The sequence below is a fragment of the Numenius arquata genome, chromosome 6 (assembly GCF_964106895.1).
Source record: "Numenius arquata chromosome 6, bNumArq3.hap1.1, whole genome shotgun sequence".
NCBI classification, from domain to species: domain Eukaryota; kingdom Metazoa; phylum Chordata; class Aves; order Charadriiformes; family Scolopacidae; genus Numenius; species Numenius arquata.
The window spans coordinates 27,230,103-27,247,824 of record NC_133581.1 but is presented as its reverse complement, the minus strand read 5'-3'; the positions used below and the strand labels follow the sequence as shown (position 1 = coordinate 27,247,824).

Below are 17,722 nucleotides of genomic sequence, written 5' to 3'. Positions count from 1 at the left end.
TTTTTTTTGTTGTTGTTGTGGGGTTTTTTTGTTTTTTTTTTTTGTTTTTTTTTTTTTTTAACTATTAGAACTAGTTACCAATTTTATCCTGAGGCACACTTCTGAATTTCAGATATCTTTTGTCGAGCATGCCTTCTTAGCCTCACACTCTCCAGGCAGAGGAACGCTTCCCTGTAAAAGTGAGTACTGCAACCCAGGCTCTTCTCTAAAACCAGCTTCTAATCAGGATTTCACAAGCCACAGGGTCACAGGAACCCACACTGCTCCGTATCTCGGGCTTCCCTGTAATTCCAATCACCAGTGCAATCAATTCCTTTGACCTTGCACTTTGCTTTTTGAGTTCACTTAAGGCAACGGAAATCAACTCAAAAACCCTGACAACACAATTTACTGGTTTCTGCTGGCTCACTGGACTGAAACAGCTCCACACGGGGTCAAAAACCAGCAAACACCAGCAGAAGCAAGTACTCACGATTGAGGACGAGAGGGTGACAGGAGCGCCAGCTTCCATCAGTTTATCCCAATATGTAGGCAGCCGCTTTTCCAAATTAGCACTTTTGGTTTTAAATTAAGATGAAAACACGCTTTTGCATCCAGCATCAGCCTCCAGAAGAAATGATCGGAAGAGAAGAAAGTAAGTTTGCAGTAAACTACTGAAGTTGCTTCTTTTATTTAGTTTATAAGTAAGTCTGGTTCTCTCCCTCCGTGTGTTTTAAGGTGGGATATGAGCTTGGACAAAGCACTCTTCCAGCTTGTTTGGATATTGCCTGCTAGATCACAGTTGAAATCAGAAGTCAGAAACAAAGTAAGTTCCACCAACTTCTTCAGAGGTTTTAAAATCAGTTAAGCCTGTAATTGGAATGAAAAAACACGAGGTAGATAAACTACTGTTGATTTTTAAGTTATGAAATTACATTAACTTTGGTTCAGTGTTCTGTTGAAATTCACAGTTTCTCTCTATAAATCTGAACCATATTTAGCAGAACAGCAATAGCTGGTGTGTAAGCCAGATCACAGAAGTTACTCAATTTTAAAGTAAAATTGAAAATGTGTTTTTATTCGCAGTTCATGTGTTATCAACCCTCTACATATCAAATAAAAACAATCATGTATTTTTGCGTATATTTTCGATTTGCTGTCCAGCCTACCTACATTAAAGAAAGACTTTTGACATTCAGAACTGAAGCATTTTCTCCTACCTTTATCTCAGTTCGTAACTCCAGGCGCATTTTTCTGAGAGGCTGACAACCTTACAAGGTCTTTAAAGAAGGAATTACAGAAATTCAGCATCTCATTACTTGAGATACTTGCTTCAAACAATTAGAAGATAGTATCTGACTCGGAACAATATGCATAATGTAAAGTTTATGCAGCTGAGATTAAGGAGGTCTCAAAAATGCAGAGGGTCCACGGTATTACCCTTTATAGCACCCTGATTTTCATCTCCAACAAATCACAGAACATCAGGATGGAAAAGGGAAGATCCGTAAGCAATCAGGAGAACAAACCAGAAACAGACTGAAAGTTTTTCTCTTCGGACACCCACATGCACTCAGGGTGTTTACATTATGTCCTAGAGATTATAAACGCCCATTTACAGCAATCTGAAAACAGGACTCAAAATGGAAAGTCAGAAAAAAGCCCACACAAACACTATGCACATGAAATTTAACTTTTATTATTGTGTTGATAAAACCCAAAGATCCCTCACAGCAGCAATAGATGCAGAAGTTACCTGCAGAAATGACACCTCATCTTAACCTGTTTGCATACCCAAGCACGCCAAGTGTGGAGGGACTGCACATTAACACAGTACAGGCACTGATCAGTAGTAACAGAGATCAAGTTTCTTGGCATATTTTAATCCATCCTTTCCTTAATATCACACAGGGTTTTCATAGTATTAAAGAAGTTAATGAGTTGCCTGTTTATTGGATTATTTTTTTTTGTTGTTGTAGAATTTTAAAAACTTTTTATTAAATTTTACACATAAAATTTATATGCCCAGATATATCTCCCCACATTTTGTAGTAGTTGACAAACTGTATCCAAATGCTACAATTCAGAATGAAAATGCTACTGCATTTAGCAGCTCTGGCTGCACTAGAGTAAATATTTCCGTAGAGTAACAAAACACACCTCTTTGTTCAGTAACACAAGGGATACAGGTTTTAAAATGCACATTTCTATCTCGTATCCATACCTTTCTTTAATATATATATTTATATATAGCTCTAAACCAAATCTCTACTATTTTACAATTAAATTAAAACACATCCACAATTGGTCTAACTAGTGATTTTGGTCTCAATACTTTAAACATTAGTTGTTCCATAAAAATATACAATTCAACAACATGGTTGCATCGGTCACATGAGGCATTTTGAAAGAGCCCTATGACACAATCAACCATGCAATTCAGTGCTCAATGTCATCTAACTGATAAATATTTATACTGCATTTTCCAACTATCAGTATCTTTAAAATCCAAATTTCTCTTCGCAGGCTTAGCATGCTTACAAACATGCAGAAAGCAATCACATTTCTCACTTGCCTGTAGCAATCACTTTTTTTTTTTTTACTAGATCAACTGACAAAGCACAAACTTCATGCTGTCATTTTAGATCGCTAACCTTTTCCTTTCTTTCACATACTGAATTATTTCACAATGGATCATAGTGCTCCATGTGAAAAGACTAGGGATTAGCCACATAGTAAGAACTGCACTTTTCAGTTTAAGCCTCTAAGAATCAAATTACTAACAGTCAATTAGGATGCACTCATAGCTGCCATACGAGTGAGCAGACACCCAGTAGACAATCAAGTTAATTCTAGATATATAACAAAAGGTGAAGCTTTTTTACAAAAAAAAAAAAAAAAAAAAAAAAAAAAAGAAAAAAGAACCTGAAACCTAAACTACCCAAGTAGAGTCTCAAACCTGGTAGATTCCAAGAAGTGGACCTCTGTCCAGAAAGTTTCTTCAAGCACACAAAAACCGTGCCACCCTCAACTACACTTAAGATAAGACATTAATCTCTTATACCTGGAGATTTCCTTATTACCATCACAGCGCCGTTCCACATAAAGTTTTATAGCACTGGTGATGGAACACTTCCGTAGTATAAACAAGAATCCTCCAAGTCAGAAGCAGTCAGCAATAAAGCCCCAGACAAGTTCACATCAGGGTAACCTGGCACACAAGCCTCAGAACATTTTACTCTTATAAATGTAGTAATCAATAATTTAGGTACTAACTATTCGAAGACCACCAGTCTGTAGATAAGACTACAATAGAACATACTAAAAACATGAGAGGTATGACAATTAAGACGAATATTTCTTTTAAACAGCAGAAAGTCAGGGAAACATCTGGAATTCTTTTGCACTGCATTAATATATCTTCTGTTTTTTAATAAAAAAATACATCTAGAGAGTCAATCTAGAACTGCATACACAATTACATTTTTCCCCTTAACTGCTTCAAAATTAGTACAAAATAATATAAGTTACAGGAATGATTGTTTCAAATTTGTAAATGTCAGCTATTACAAAATCATTATATGAGAACACCAACTGTAAATTATTTACAGGTGAGGTAATATAATTTCCAGAGTAACGAATTACAATTTAGCAGAACTGTAAAAATCATGTACTCACCAAAACTTTACAAAATCTGGTATCATTATCAGCTACACAGTGGATCATGATTAGGTTTTGTAGTTGATATACAACATATTCTTAAGAAAAGTGCCAAAATACTGCTACATAAGAATCTTTTTTTCCAAGATCATTCAGAAAAAAACCCCTGCAGATTCTATGTTAAGTAATGCCAAAAGAAAACAGGAAAAAAGAGATGCCGATTGTACAAGTATGTCTTATTAAATGCCTTTGAAAAATCTGTCAATTCACTTTCATGCTTAAAGGTCTGACATGAAAGAGACTTATTTAAAAAAAAAAAATCAATAGAAATATCAACATATATGCTTTTTCAGGGTATCTTAGGCCATTTTAAAAGTACACATTCCTCTTAAACTGTGAAACGCACGGGGACTGAAAACATTCTAAAACTGGCAGAACTGCCGAGGGCTGTTGTGATCAGTGGCACAAAGTCCTGCTGGATGCCAGTCACTGCTGAGGCACCCCAGCCGTCGGTACTGGGGTCCATCCTCTAACATTTTCATTAATAACACAGGTGATGGGACAGAGCACACTCGCAGCGAGCCGTTCAAAGGGACCTCAGCAGGCTGGAGAAATGGGCAAAGAAGAATCTCAGGAAGTTCAGCGAAGGAAAAGTGCAAAGTCCTACACCTGGAGAGGAATAACCCCATGCACCAGTACAGGCTGTGGGGCCGACCAGCTGCAAAGCAGAGAACAATCCCAACCTGACTGTGAGCCACCGTGTGCCCTTGTGGCAAAGCAGCCCAGCAGTCTCCTGGTCTGCATTAGGAAGAGCATTGCCAGGAAGTTGAGGGAGGCAATTCTTCTCCTCTGCTCAGCCCTGGTGAGACACAACTCGGTGCTGGGTCCAGTTTTGGGCTCCCCAGTTCAATACAGACATAGGCATACAAGAGCCAGTCCAGTGAAGGGCCACAAAGGTCCTTAAGTGATTGGAGCACCTGACAGACAAGGAGAAGCTGAGAGAACTGGGATTGTCTAGCCTGGACAAGAGAAGGCTCAGGAGTGATCTTACCAACATGTGTAAATGCCTGATAGGGAGAAGTAAAAGAAGAGTCAGACTCTTCTCAGGAGCATCCAGTGACTGGACAAAAGGCAATGGGCCCAAACTGAAATACAGGAATCTCCATTTAAACGTAAGAATGGACCTTCGTAATATGAGGGAGATCAAAACACTAGAACAGGTTGCCCAGAGGTCTTCTGGAGTCTCCACCTTTGGAGATGCTTAAAACCCCAGCTTGTCACAGTCCTGAGCAACCTGCTCTAGCTAACCCTCCTCGGAGTAGGGGGGTCAGACTAGATGATCTCCAGGAGTCCCTCCAACATCAATCATTCTGTGATTCTATGAAAAGGACAGGGTCTTTTGTAGCCCAGACACTGGATCAACTGAGTCACAAAGCAAACTATAAAATGTAAATGGAATATATTTCTCTTTAAATTATTGCATACAATGTTAATTTTGCTGCCTGCGTTTTGCTGATCTCATTTTTTCAAATCTTGACTCCATTTCTTCCAGGACCTTTGGTGTGTATCGCACAACTAATTTAACCTTTCCTTGAGCTGCCTTCAGCAGTTCTACTGCTTTTTCATGGTGTTCACCTTCGACGCTCTGCAAAGCATAAATCATTTAAGTATAGTGTTAGTAAAGACGCACACTGAAAATAGATTTTTTTCATTCTTTGTACAACTTCTATATAATGAAATATTGAAGTATTCTAGTTTGAAGACTGCACAAGGATAACTTCACCGAAGTTGAGGATTTATTCTTCAGCAAATCAGTAAGAGGTGATGATAAATATACTAATTAGTATTAACAACAGAGTAGTGCAAAACTTTTGGGTAGGTTTATGCTGAACAATCAAATTCTGCTTTCACATACAGTAAGTAAAATAAAGATAACATTGGTAATTATGAAATTACACTCAAAAATCAACAACTTCATGAGGATGCTTATTTAAAATTCAAGATTGTTTTTCTTCTTTTGGCATGCATTTTAAATTCAGCTGTCACCCTCAATTTGCCTAATAAGTTGCCACAGACAACTGCAAGATAGCTGCCTTCTTGATGTTGTCCTGTGTTACGACAAGGCCAAACAGTGCATACTGGGCACCTGCAACACAGCGGCTAACATGCGGTGTTGCTTATCTCGGTGCTCCACACGTCTCTCAGTAAATGCAAGGTAGTCAAGTTCATTTCCTCTAAATTCCTGATCAAGAATAGCCTAAACCAGCTCAGTAAGAACAGAATAAAAATACTTTCCTAAAACATCTCTCAGAATTTACTAGGGTTATATTAGAGTCATCTAATTACAAATTTTAAGCAACAGTTGTCAACAGCTGCATCCAAATAAACATTCCTGGACAGTATACATTTTATCAGCAAAACTTATTTCTCCCAAACTTATTAAACACAATGATGGGACTACCCCAAGCCTACCTCCCACTGGTGCTATTAGAAGCTAGAAGGCAGGTGATGTACCTGTTGATTGGAGGGTTTCCCCGTTACTATAAAGTTACTTACAGAAAGAAAGACAACAGTTAAAAAAACCCAAGTTATTTCTCTTCTATCAGACTTAGACAACACATACATTTGAATATTTTCTTTTTTGTTATTCAAGTGGATGTGTAGGCTGTTCTGTTTATAACTGGTAATAAAAGGTTGTAACATTCTATGTTTAGTTACATCAAAACACCTAAAATTCTGGAGGACACTCAAAACCTCCCAGCTGAAAAAAACCCAACTTGTTTTAAGGCACATTCACTGCAGTCTTGGCAGTGGCAATTTTTTTTAAAAAAAATTCAATTAGAAATTACAATTACAAGAAAATGCCTGTCATATGTATTAAGATGACACGATTCCATCAGTAAACATCAGAAGAAGATGAATCTTCTGAGAGCGTATTAGTATTCTCAACAGTATTTTATGCACTCACTATATGCATATATAGCCATTCTTACAATGGCTATATATATTTATACACGTGCATGCACACACATGCAGTCATTGTTAGCTGTACCAACCGTCTGATAACCAGGTTCAGTTCTGGGTGGAGTGGTGGGTTTGTTTTCTTTAAGAGGGTCTGTGAGTGAGGAAGGCCTCATCTGAAAACAGTTCTACACCTGTCCCTCAACGCTTCAAAATGACAGGAAGGCTAGGCCAAGGACAGTCACGTCACTGTGGACTCCCAGGTAACAGTGGGAGATTTGGGCATACCAGAGATTTGTGTTAGCAGGGACTTCCCAGAGTACAGACACCCAGTGAGTCCTACTCCTTTCATGGGTCAAAACCAACCTGCTCGGGCTAAAGAGCACAGGATTTAGTTTGACCCTCAGTCTTAAAACAAAATTGGGTTTGCAGATGTAATGATGAAACCATTAATTTTAAGCTAGCATACAACTTCTCTGTAAATAAAAGCAATGGTTTGAGAGATATTTACATGCATCTGACTAGCAGCTGCCATAAGTCAAAGCCTGTCCATAGCCTCCTCTTTCCAGTCACCCTGTGTTTTGCTTTTTGTATTCTAACTCTTCAGAAGGGGATACTTAATAAAAGAAAATATCCACAACAGCACTTTAGACATATATTCCTTAAAATATCCTGGAAGGCCTCTGTTTTTGAAGCACAGTACACTTAAGTGAAAGGAAAAAAAAATACTGCACAACTGAAGATAACAACACCTTGTAGTTTCGTCTTATTTTCTTTCATTATGCAGTAGCATTTTTATTGGGATAATAAGTATCTGGTCAGTCTAACGCAACAGAGCATAATTAACTACTTACCTTAGAAGGTGCAGAAAACCATATTAATTAAAATTTGCATTGTGAAACTTGGATGAAAGAGGAAGCCATAGCGGCAGTTACTATTTCACAAACAATACCTTGACTAAATTTATACAACCCCTCAGTATCTGAAATACTGACATAAATAGTACAGTTCCCAGTTGAGATAAAGAAAGCATAATCCTGTAACTCTCAGTGCACACAACTCTATAGAAACCTAAGCAAGTTGCTCTTGCAAGGACAAAAAGAAACTATTGTGCCAAGATTAAAAGATGAAATCGAGCTTGTGCCATCTATATTCTCCGTATGCCCCCAAGTGGAAACAAGTAGTTACTGCTACATGAAGTGAAAACCGATTCCTACCACTCCGTTTACAGAAAGCAGCTGGTCTCCACGTTTCAGGCCTCCATGTCTATCAGCTATACCGCCAGGGATAATTCGAGAGATATAGATTGGAGAGTTTTGTTCTTTGCCTCCCATAATGTTGAATCCAAGACCTTCTTCGGTTTTGGGTAGTTCAACCACTCTGGGATGTGAATGACCTTCGCTAGCAGCAAATGCAGCAACAGTGGCCTGTAAGAAACAAGATTTTCCTATTTATAAGAAATTAAATATAGACCCCTTAGCTAGACACAGTGAGCAGGCTGAAAAAGTATTTTTAATTCCAACTCCTTAAATATTAAGACAAATGAGATTAATTCCCTAGATACCAACACTAGCATGAAAAATTTAGGACTCCCAGAATAAAATTAAAACAGAAGAAACTTAAAAATAACAAGTCTTTTGTTAGAGCTTTTAATAACCCATTAAGCTTATCCATTTTATCAGACATCTAGATAATTTCCTTCTGAATTTTAAATAATCTTCTTCTACTTTTAAAGTAACAAACTACTGTATTTTACACAAGTTTGGCTTTTACCTTTGCTGTTGCATTAGCTCTAACTTCTGGGCTACTGCTGATATCCACAGTTTCATATACATGTTCATACACCTTTAGAGACAAAACAGTTCAAGTATGAGGAAAACAGGTACTTTTCTGCTTAGATAATACAACAAAATATCAAGTACAACGCAAAAACGTGTAAACTAAAAAGTACAGACCTCTAATAAGAAGTTACTCCCTGATTCACCATAAGGTGTTAAGTGACAATTTACCATACTATGAAAAAACAACTCTCTTGGCATCTTTATTGCTCAGTTAACCCATGCATACCTAGGTCTCAACCTAAATCTTCCCTCCTTCCACAGCATTCAGACCTCACCATGAATTTAGAAAAGTTTATGGCTAGCCTAACACCCCTGACTGGAGACATGGATGACTACCTTCTCTTGTTTGATTCAAGCTGGAACTCTTCAATAAGGATGCTTGCAAAAATCAATTAAGGACAGCTCTTCAAATGTCTCCTGACACCCCATCCCTCCCCGCAAAACTCCAAATTTTCCTTCAACTGATGCAACTAATTGAATATCTTAAGGAAAAAAAAAAAAAGGTATTGAAAACACAGAGGCATTAAGAATACCAACGCTAAGGAGGCGCTTACTCTGAGGGCTAACCCACATCCTCACATCTACCTGCCAATCATTTTGACTTCCTATGCAATAAACACACTGTCCTCAACAGGATGAGAACATTAAAATGACACCTGTGCCTACAAAGAGATCTTTTGACTCATTCCAGGTGTTATCATCAGTGGTAGCACCAACAGCAATGGCAAGGCATATCCAATCACCTAAAAATCTCTGAAAGAGTATCTGGAACAAAGATGAGGTGTAGCCTTGCACAACCTCAACGTGGTGCGCAAGGTGATGTGGATTTGGCTTAAAAGAAAGAGAGGCAACTGGTACTTTGTCCATTCTTACATTCCAAGAGGATAACAGCCTGCTAGCTGCCAGTAAGGACAGACTCTCAAAATAACCTCTAAAAAATTATTTGCTCCTGAGCCATTATTTAATACACCTACGCTATCCCAAATTATTTTCTCTTGAACTTTTAAAGATAAGTCTTGTTCTATTAAGTTCTGTAAATGAAATTCAGCTTTTAGAAAGAAAATCAGATTATTGCACTGAGCACAAAAAGGAAAAAGTAAAACATACTGTTCTTTAATTCAAAGCAACTGCTTACGTCACATTAACTTACCTCCCTTACAGCATTACAGAATTCACTTTGAAGCACCCTTTGCAATGCCTGTAGCTTTTGTGGTGGCACTTCTCCACTTCTCTGCAATTTTTCCAGCAACTCGATTGCTCTGCAGATGTCTACAGAAAAATAAGGCGCTGTTAATGAGGAATGTCTGTGAAAAATCAAGTTTTGTCTTTTTTTTAAATTAAGTTAATGGAACAGTCTGTGTGCGCACTTGTACACACCTTAAAAGTATGTATTAGCTTCATTTCTCCCATAAAACTATGTATCTACAAAATGTTACAATAAAACACTGTACTTTCAGACTATTTAAGTCAACCATGGCAACCCAACCCTGTAAATCATCTGGAGGTATCACTGCCATATGTATATTACAAAGACAATCTGATTTTTCCTTGAAGTTTAAATAAGACTGAAATATTTCACTGATATATACGCTATCACATTTCATAGAATCATTCAGGTTGGAAAAGACCCTTGGGATCATCGAGTCTAACCATAAACACTACTCTACAAAGTTCTCCCCTACACCATATCCCCCAACACCACATCCAAACAACTCTTAAGCACATTCAGGGATGGTGACTCAACCACCTCCCTGGGCATCCTATTCCAGTGTCTGACCACTCTTTCTGTGAAGAATTGTTTCCTAATGTCCAGTCTAAACATACCCTGTTGCAGCTTGAAGCCATTCCCTCTTGTTCTATCGCTAATTACCTGTGAGAAGAGACCAGCACCAACCTCTCTACAATGTCCTTTCAAGTGGTTGTAGAGAGTGATGAGGTCTTCCCTCAGTCTCCTCTTCCTCGAACTAAACAGTCCCAGCTCCCTCAGTTGCTCTTCATAAGATTTATGCTCCAGGCCCTTCACCAGCTTCGTTGCCCTCCCTCCTCTGCTCCAGCACCTCGATATCTCTCTTGTATTGAGATGCCCAAAACTGGACACAATACTCGAGGTGTGGCCTCACCAGTGCTCAGTAGAGGGGGACAATCACCTCCCTACTTCTGCTGGTCACACTATTTCTAATACAAGCCAGGATGCCATTGGCTTTCCTGGCCACCTGGGCACACTGCTGGCTCATATTCAGCCGCCTGTCAATTAGAACCCCCAGATCCTTTTCTGCCAGGCAGCTCTCCAGCCACTCTTCCCCAAGCCTGTAGCAATGCATGGGGTTGTTGTGGCCCAAGCGCAGGACCTGGCACTTGGCCTTGTTGAAGCTCATATGATTACTTTATAATTTGTCTACTGCATAGCTAACATTTTGTTAAAACCACCTAGAATATTGTCAAATATGCTACCTAGCATTCCTTTTACTTTGAAAAGAGTAGTTCAAGAAGAGTACACTCAATACTTTCCCTACAACAGGGCTAAGAACTATCTGGGGTACTTTCTCTCTCCCCACAAAGTGCTCAGAAAAACAACCAAACTCCTTCTGATGTTCTCAGTTGAGAGAGAGTATCTCTGTAGTCTAGAATCCTCAACCCCAAACCTCTTTGTTCCAGTTCCTAGAAATTTGTTCCTAAGAATTCGCGTTGCGCATATAAATGCAGGTGCTGCTTTGTGAAACTGAACTCCCTGTGAAGGATTTGATTCCAGACCAGCACAACTCAAGACAAGCATCAAATGCTATGTGACATGTGCCTGGCAGCTCTACAAGAGTAAAATACATTCATATCCCTCACTTGTATTTCCAAAGCGATACATTAGTGATGACTCTGAATCACGCAAGTCCTGGAACAGAAGTAGAACAGTGTCTCAGAAAAGCAGATAGAAAGGATTACCTTCATTATCACAAAGGCAGAGAAGCAGTGATTAATTTACTGTATAAATAAGGCACAGTATTATTTTAGAAAAGGATGAAGTCTGGGACACTGCTGTATCCCAAATGCATTACTTCCTTTTTTCTGTAATTAACCTTTAGGCAATCATTTTTCATGTGAATGCATGTCTACTCAATGGCATCACGTCAGCACAGAAGATGTGAAATAGCCACAAACTTCTCCTAAAGACAAAGTGTAAGGAGAGAGAATTTATCTAACAGGATGAAAAGACCGTGGGGTGTATGTTCTGGAACTGAGATCAAGAGACAGGAGACAACCTACAGTGATGTTCTGCCCACTCCTGTGAATTATCAGTCAGACACATCTTACCGACTACTACATTGAGATCAGGGGGTGCAGTCAATTAAACAAGGTACGACTTAACTTCATGGACTGGTCACAAATCCTTCATGGAAAAACTTTCAACTATTATCGCTACAGCCACAAGACACAAATTATTTCAGATGAGAGTTAGTGTTTCTATGTGCCGTGAAAACTTGGTGGTTTCTGGCAAGCATTTCCAAGCTTTACAGGCATCAGTTATCTAATGCAAAGAAATATCAAAACCAAAATTTTAGCTATTACTAATCCCAAGTCTACAGAGAACTCCTTTCACACAGGCATGCATATTTGCTATTTCTACAATTACAAAATGAAAAAAAAAAAAAGCTTCTAAAGCTTTTAATTTCCTAACACAGATTTTGTATTTAACATACAAAATTGTTGGCAAAAATAAAGATTCTAGAAGTGACTGCTTATTAATCTTTCAATCTTTTTATGATGCACCATTCTTAGTAATGCTTGTGTTCAGCAACAGCAGTACAAATTATCCTAACTTCATGAAGTCCCGCACTGAACAGCTTGAAGTAGAATGATCAACAAATGGTAATAGCAGCACTTTCAATCCTGCAACACTCCATATATTCATGAAAAAAAAAGTCTAGTAAGTATGTAAATTACAATACAGATCTCATTTAAATACTTGCAGATGTTTGCAGACAAACGACCGTTTCATGCAGATAAACAGCACAGTTCTACGCAGCCGTTCTGCAGTCTGTGGTCCATGACCCTTGTTAAGCTGTACGGGGCATGAACTCGTTGTCTAACAGTTTGATTAGGATACTGCAAGAAATTTTGAAGGATGACAGCAATCTACTGATCCAAGAGTAGCTGCAGAAATCAAGACTCCAGAACTCCATTTGCTAATTTCTACTCTTTTTTTTTGACCTTCATGTCTCCTCAATAAACTAGATACATTTCCTACCTGCATCCCCTAACAAACTAAATGTTTAACCACATAGCATTTTATACCCTAAGGTAAAATTGGCTAGTTTGGGAACATGCTATGTCTTTCATAAAGTGCAGAGTAAGAGCACAGAATCAGCTTGTCAGAAAGTGACTGGGATACACTGAACTGGATTCCTTTTAGATTAAACTGAAGCAGAAGATGCACTTTAATAAAAAAGGGGTTTCGGATCAAGGGACCAAGCTGCTGCTGTAAAGTAAAAACCCAAAGCAGAGAAACAAAGCATGAAAGTTGGGTTCTCAGCACTCTACAGATACCCTTTTATCACAGCACTCGGGTAGGTAGAATCATACATAGAATGGTTTGGGTTGGAAGCGACCTTAAGGATCATCAAGTTCCCAACCCCCCTGCCGCGGGCAGGGACACCTCCCACTAGACCAGGTTGCTCAAAGCCCCATCCAGCCTGGCAGGGGATCCCATTTTCCCCCAGCAGTTATTTTGTTTTATCCTGTTGACAGAACCCCATTACACCAGCCTGAAAGTGAAATGAGCATAACTTTCTGTGATTGAACTGCATTAGGCAGTAGTAGTCAAAAGCCGAAGGTTCAATCTCTGTCAGCAATACTGCTCTGGAAAGGAAGTAGTTTGGCTGGGACCAAGTGGCAAAACACACCTTCTTTCATTTTCAAAAGGTTGTTGACTGCTCTGCTGATGTAGCTTGCTTCCTCCTGAACTACTGCTCAGGATATGATCAGCTGAAAGCTGTCTTCCACTATAGTTCGGCAAACTGTTCAGCACCAGAGACTGAAATGAACACTACAGAATTGTTTCAGCGATGGCTTTCAACAAGGATTGACGTAGAAATAACTCCAGAAATACGTGATTAAGAAAACCCCCCTAAAACTCATTGTAAAATGGAATCCACACATAACTAGGAAATAGATTTTCTTTTAACCTTTTCAGCCTTTTTTTATCAGTTGCCTGTTCCTCACAAATAATTTTTTGTGATCACAGGCTACTAGATTAAGTCCTGAAAAAAGAGATACATTGAAACTAAAAGAATGTGAAAAAAAAGCCAGCAAGATGCCATCACTCCAAGCATATGTGTGAACAAAACACAGAAAATGCAAGACTGCAGCATCCTCATAGATACTTCTGATTAACCACCTCCGCTGCTTATGTTCAAATAGTCTGGATTCCTAAGGTGTATGTAGAGTTATCACACATCGCCACCGAACCATAAGAATAACTTCAAAATGTTAAATGTTGTTTCCCTGCCCTCCAGTGAATTTGGGTGGTGATGTTTGCGCTGGAGCTTGAAGGAGAGGACAGACGGGGAGAATTTTCAATTGCCCTCATTGTAAGCATATGGTAATCATTTTAAATCAGCTCATTTTCTACACTATTCTCTCTTTTCTTAAGCTATATGCCAACATTAGCGATGTTCACTTTCAAGCTGATGATGATTCACAATAAGGTTATCTGCAGCCAACCCCATACAATTAACTGAGGTTATTTACTTCTGTAAATAAAGCTCTTGCTTTTGTAGGTCCATTATACTGTGCTCCCTTTTTCTTCTTTTCTTAAAAAGACCAATATATCAGAAGACTAAATAGCTCCTTTGTTCCACCGATCCCTAAGTAACTCTGCCGATTTGTTTGTTTTCATGGATAGAGCATAGTGGCAGGGTAATGAGGTGGAGGAGGATGCTGCCTGAGGTTTAACTCCGCAGACTTACCAAGAGCAACTAATCCACTGCCAAAGCAGCTGCCCTAATTAATAAGCTTGGAGTAGGGAGGGTAGATGAGCTGCGGAGTGGGAAGCCAAGTCCTTACATAAGTCACTATTTAGAAGCCTTCTCTCACACATTACAAGTGGTTCACTTGTGGAATGGGAAGGAGGGTTAGGCAAACTGAAAAAGTCAATTCTGTGGTAGGTAACATGTGATAGTACCAAACACAATAAAGTGGGTGTTTACAGTGTATTATACGTCCACAATAAAGCATCTAGCTCTGTGAGCAAAGGTAGTGGTCCCCACCTTTGGGGAATGGCAGTGGGGAACCAGTCGATTCATCCAATCACCTATACTCCACTTAATTGCCTACTAATAAACCAATCATATATATTGTTATACAAGCATGTGTTCACTGAGCTACTGTGCACTTGCACAGTTCTGAAGAACCACCCTGAAGGAAGGTTATCATTGTTTCTTAAAAGCCCTGGATAAAAGAAAGACACAAATGTACTCTAGAAAAAAAAAACCCACAAGTAAGTTTTGTATTTTATCTGTTTCTCTAGTAATCATAGTTACATACTGCACAGTATTAACAATACAAATTAAGGAGGTGACTGGTGACAGCCAACATGGCTTCACCAAGGGCAAGCCATGCCTGACAAATTTGGTGGCCTTCTACGATGTTGCTACAGCACTGGTAGACAAGGGGAGAACAAGAGATGTCATCTACCTGGACTTGAGCATTTGACACTGTCCTGCATGACATCCTGGTCTCTAAATTGGAAAGGCATGGAAAGATGGACCACTCGGTGGATAAGGAACTGGCTGGATGGCCGCACTCCAAGGGTTACAGTCAACGGCTCAATGTCCAAGTGGAAGCCAGTGATGAGTGGTGTTCCCCAGAGGTCAGTAGTGGGACCAGTGCTGTTCAACATCTTTGTCAGAAACATGGACAGTGGGACTGAGTGCACCCTCAGCAAGTTTGCCAATGACACCAAGCTATCTGGTGCAGCTGACACACTGGAGGGAAGGGATGCCATCCAGAGGGACCTGGACAGGCTCGAGAAGTGGCCCTGTGCAAACCTCATGAAGTTCAACCAGGCAAAGTGCAAGGTCTGCACCTGGGTCACAGCAATCCCAGGTACAAATAGAGGTTGGGCAGATAATGGATTGAGAGCAGCCCTGAGAAGCAGGACCTGGGGGTGTTAGTGGACGAGAAGCAAAACATGAGCCAGCAATGTGCGCTCACAGCCCAGAAAGCCAACTGCATCCTGGGCTGCATCAAAAGCAGTGTGGCCAGCGGGTCCAGGGAGATGATTCTACCCCTCTACTCCACTCTGGTGAGACCCCACCTAGAGTACTGTGTCCAGCTTTGGAGTCCTCAACACAGAAAAGACATGGACCTGTTGGAACAGGCCTAGAGGAGGGCCATGAAGATGATCAGAGGGCTGGAGCACCTCTCCTATGAAGATAGGCTGAGAGATTTGGGGCTGTTCAGCCTGGAGAAGAGAAAGCTCCAGGGAGACCTTAGAGCCCCTTCCAGTACCTAAAGTGGCCTACAGAAAAGATGGGGATGGACTCTTTATCAGGGAGTGGAGCGACAGGACAAGGCATAATGTTTTTAAACTGAAAGAGAGCAGGTTTAGATCAGATATTAGGAAGAAATTATTTACTGTGAGGGTGGTGAGACACTGGAACAGGTTGCCCAGAGAAGCTGCTGATGCCCCAGCCCTGGAGGTGTTCAAGGTCAGGCCGATTGGGGCTTTGAGCAACCTGGTCTAGTGGGAAGTGTCCCTGCCCTTTAAGGTCCCTTCTAACCCAAACCATTCTACGATTTTATAAAAAACATGTATATTATTATTGCTAAGACTCAGCCTAACAGACTGAACTTAAGGCTAAGAATTCAGCTGCGTTCAAGAGTAAGTTTTCCCAGAAGAGGAACAGAAACAAGGAGTTAGCAGGTTGAGTTTAAAGCTGGCCGAAGCGTTGACACCAGCACAGGAACAGCAGACGCATCTACAGAAGGGCCGGGGCGAGTGCATCCATGGAATCCCAGCCACAACCCGAAATGCGAGAAAAACCTTCGGGGGCCGCATGAAGAAAGGCCCAAGAACCAAGTCCCACCAACACAGAGAGAAGAACCAGAAGCGATGGAAAACTGTTTTCCTAGCAGCTACCGCACAGCTGCTCTCCGGCTGCCCGTGAGGGAAGGAGCCGCTCGGTGCCGGAGAGGGCCGGACCACCGCCACCGCCGCCTGCCCTCACCTCCTCCGCGGCCACGGCAGAGCAGGGCGCCGCTCCCCGAGGCCTCAAGCCCGGGTACGGGGAAGGCCGCCCCAGGGGCTCGGGCCCCGGCAACGCGCCCCAGGGCCAGGCTGGGGCAGCAGCTCCGCCGCCTCAGCGACAAAGAAGCAGCGAGGAGCGCCCGTCCCTCCGCCGCTGCCGTTGCGCTCACCTCGCTCCAGCCGCACCGGCTCGCTCAGCGCCGCCATCTTCTCCCCGCCGCGGCCCGCACGGGAAGTGACGCAGCGCTGCCGGAAGGGCCGCGCGGGAGGGAGGGGGAGAAGGCGGGGCTGACTTTGACAGGGGGCGAGATGGCGGCCGTGGCGGCGACGGCGGGTTTAGTCAGGGCAGCAGCCTGAGTTGTCTTCGCGAGTGGCGTGGGAGCCATTGCAGCGTTCACCTCGGGTGTGCGGAGGAGCAGGGATAGCGCAGAGCGGCAGCGGGTCCCTGCAGAGGCCGGCAGCGGCCTGCCCGCCCGCCGGTGCCGTGGGACCGTGTGTTCCCCAGAGGCCAGCCAAAATTATGGCAGGTTCGCTGAAAAATGTCCTCTCCTTTTTCTTTTTTTTTTCTTTTTTTTTTTTTTTTGTCCCCTCCCCTCCTTAGCACCCTTTACACTATAAAAGGACCACAAAGAGAGTGCATACCTGCTTGTGCGCCCCGAGTGCCTCTGGAGATGGAATACACCCATATGGATGTTCTGCCTGTGCGAGAGGCGAAGCATGTGCTTTATGTGGCTTGCTTGGCATCAGTTTAATCTGTGTGTGGGGCTAATGCATTGCATTTACCTGCTTTATTAAATAATCAACGTCAGTACGACATGCTCTTGAGTTTTTTTCTGGAAAAAAAATACCAGCATAAGTATTTATACACTCTTAATTTATTCTAAGGGTATAACCCTTGGTGTTTAGCTTTGATTTTGTCCGCATTTAGTGGTTTTTACTTTCAAAGAGAATAGTTCTCAACAGGGCTCAAAAGTGTCTGCTAATGTGACAGTGATATACTCTCTCCTTTCTGTGATTCATTTTAATGCCAGTTCCTCTCAGT

General features: G+C 41.2%; 1 protein-coding gene across 1 annotated transcript; it reads right to left on the bottom strand.

Moving 5' to 3' along the window:
• Positions 1-1,664: 1,664 nt before the first annotated feature.
• LIN7C (lin-7 homolog C, crumbs cell polarity complex component) lies at positions 1,665-16,917 on the bottom strand. The gene is made up of 5 exons (XM_074149471.1): positions 16,851-16,917; positions 9,592-9,710; positions 8,374-8,445; positions 7,818-8,027; positions 1,665-5,284 (listed from the first exon to the last, which is right to left on the bottom strand). The coding sequence occupies exons 1-5, from the start codon at positions 16,885-16,887 to the stop codon at positions 5,129-5,131; spliced, it is 594 nt and encodes a 197-aa protein (XP_074005572.1). The 5' UTR covers positions 16,888-16,917; the 3' UTR covers positions 1,665-5,128.
• Positions 16,918-17,722: the final 805 nt, after the last annotated feature.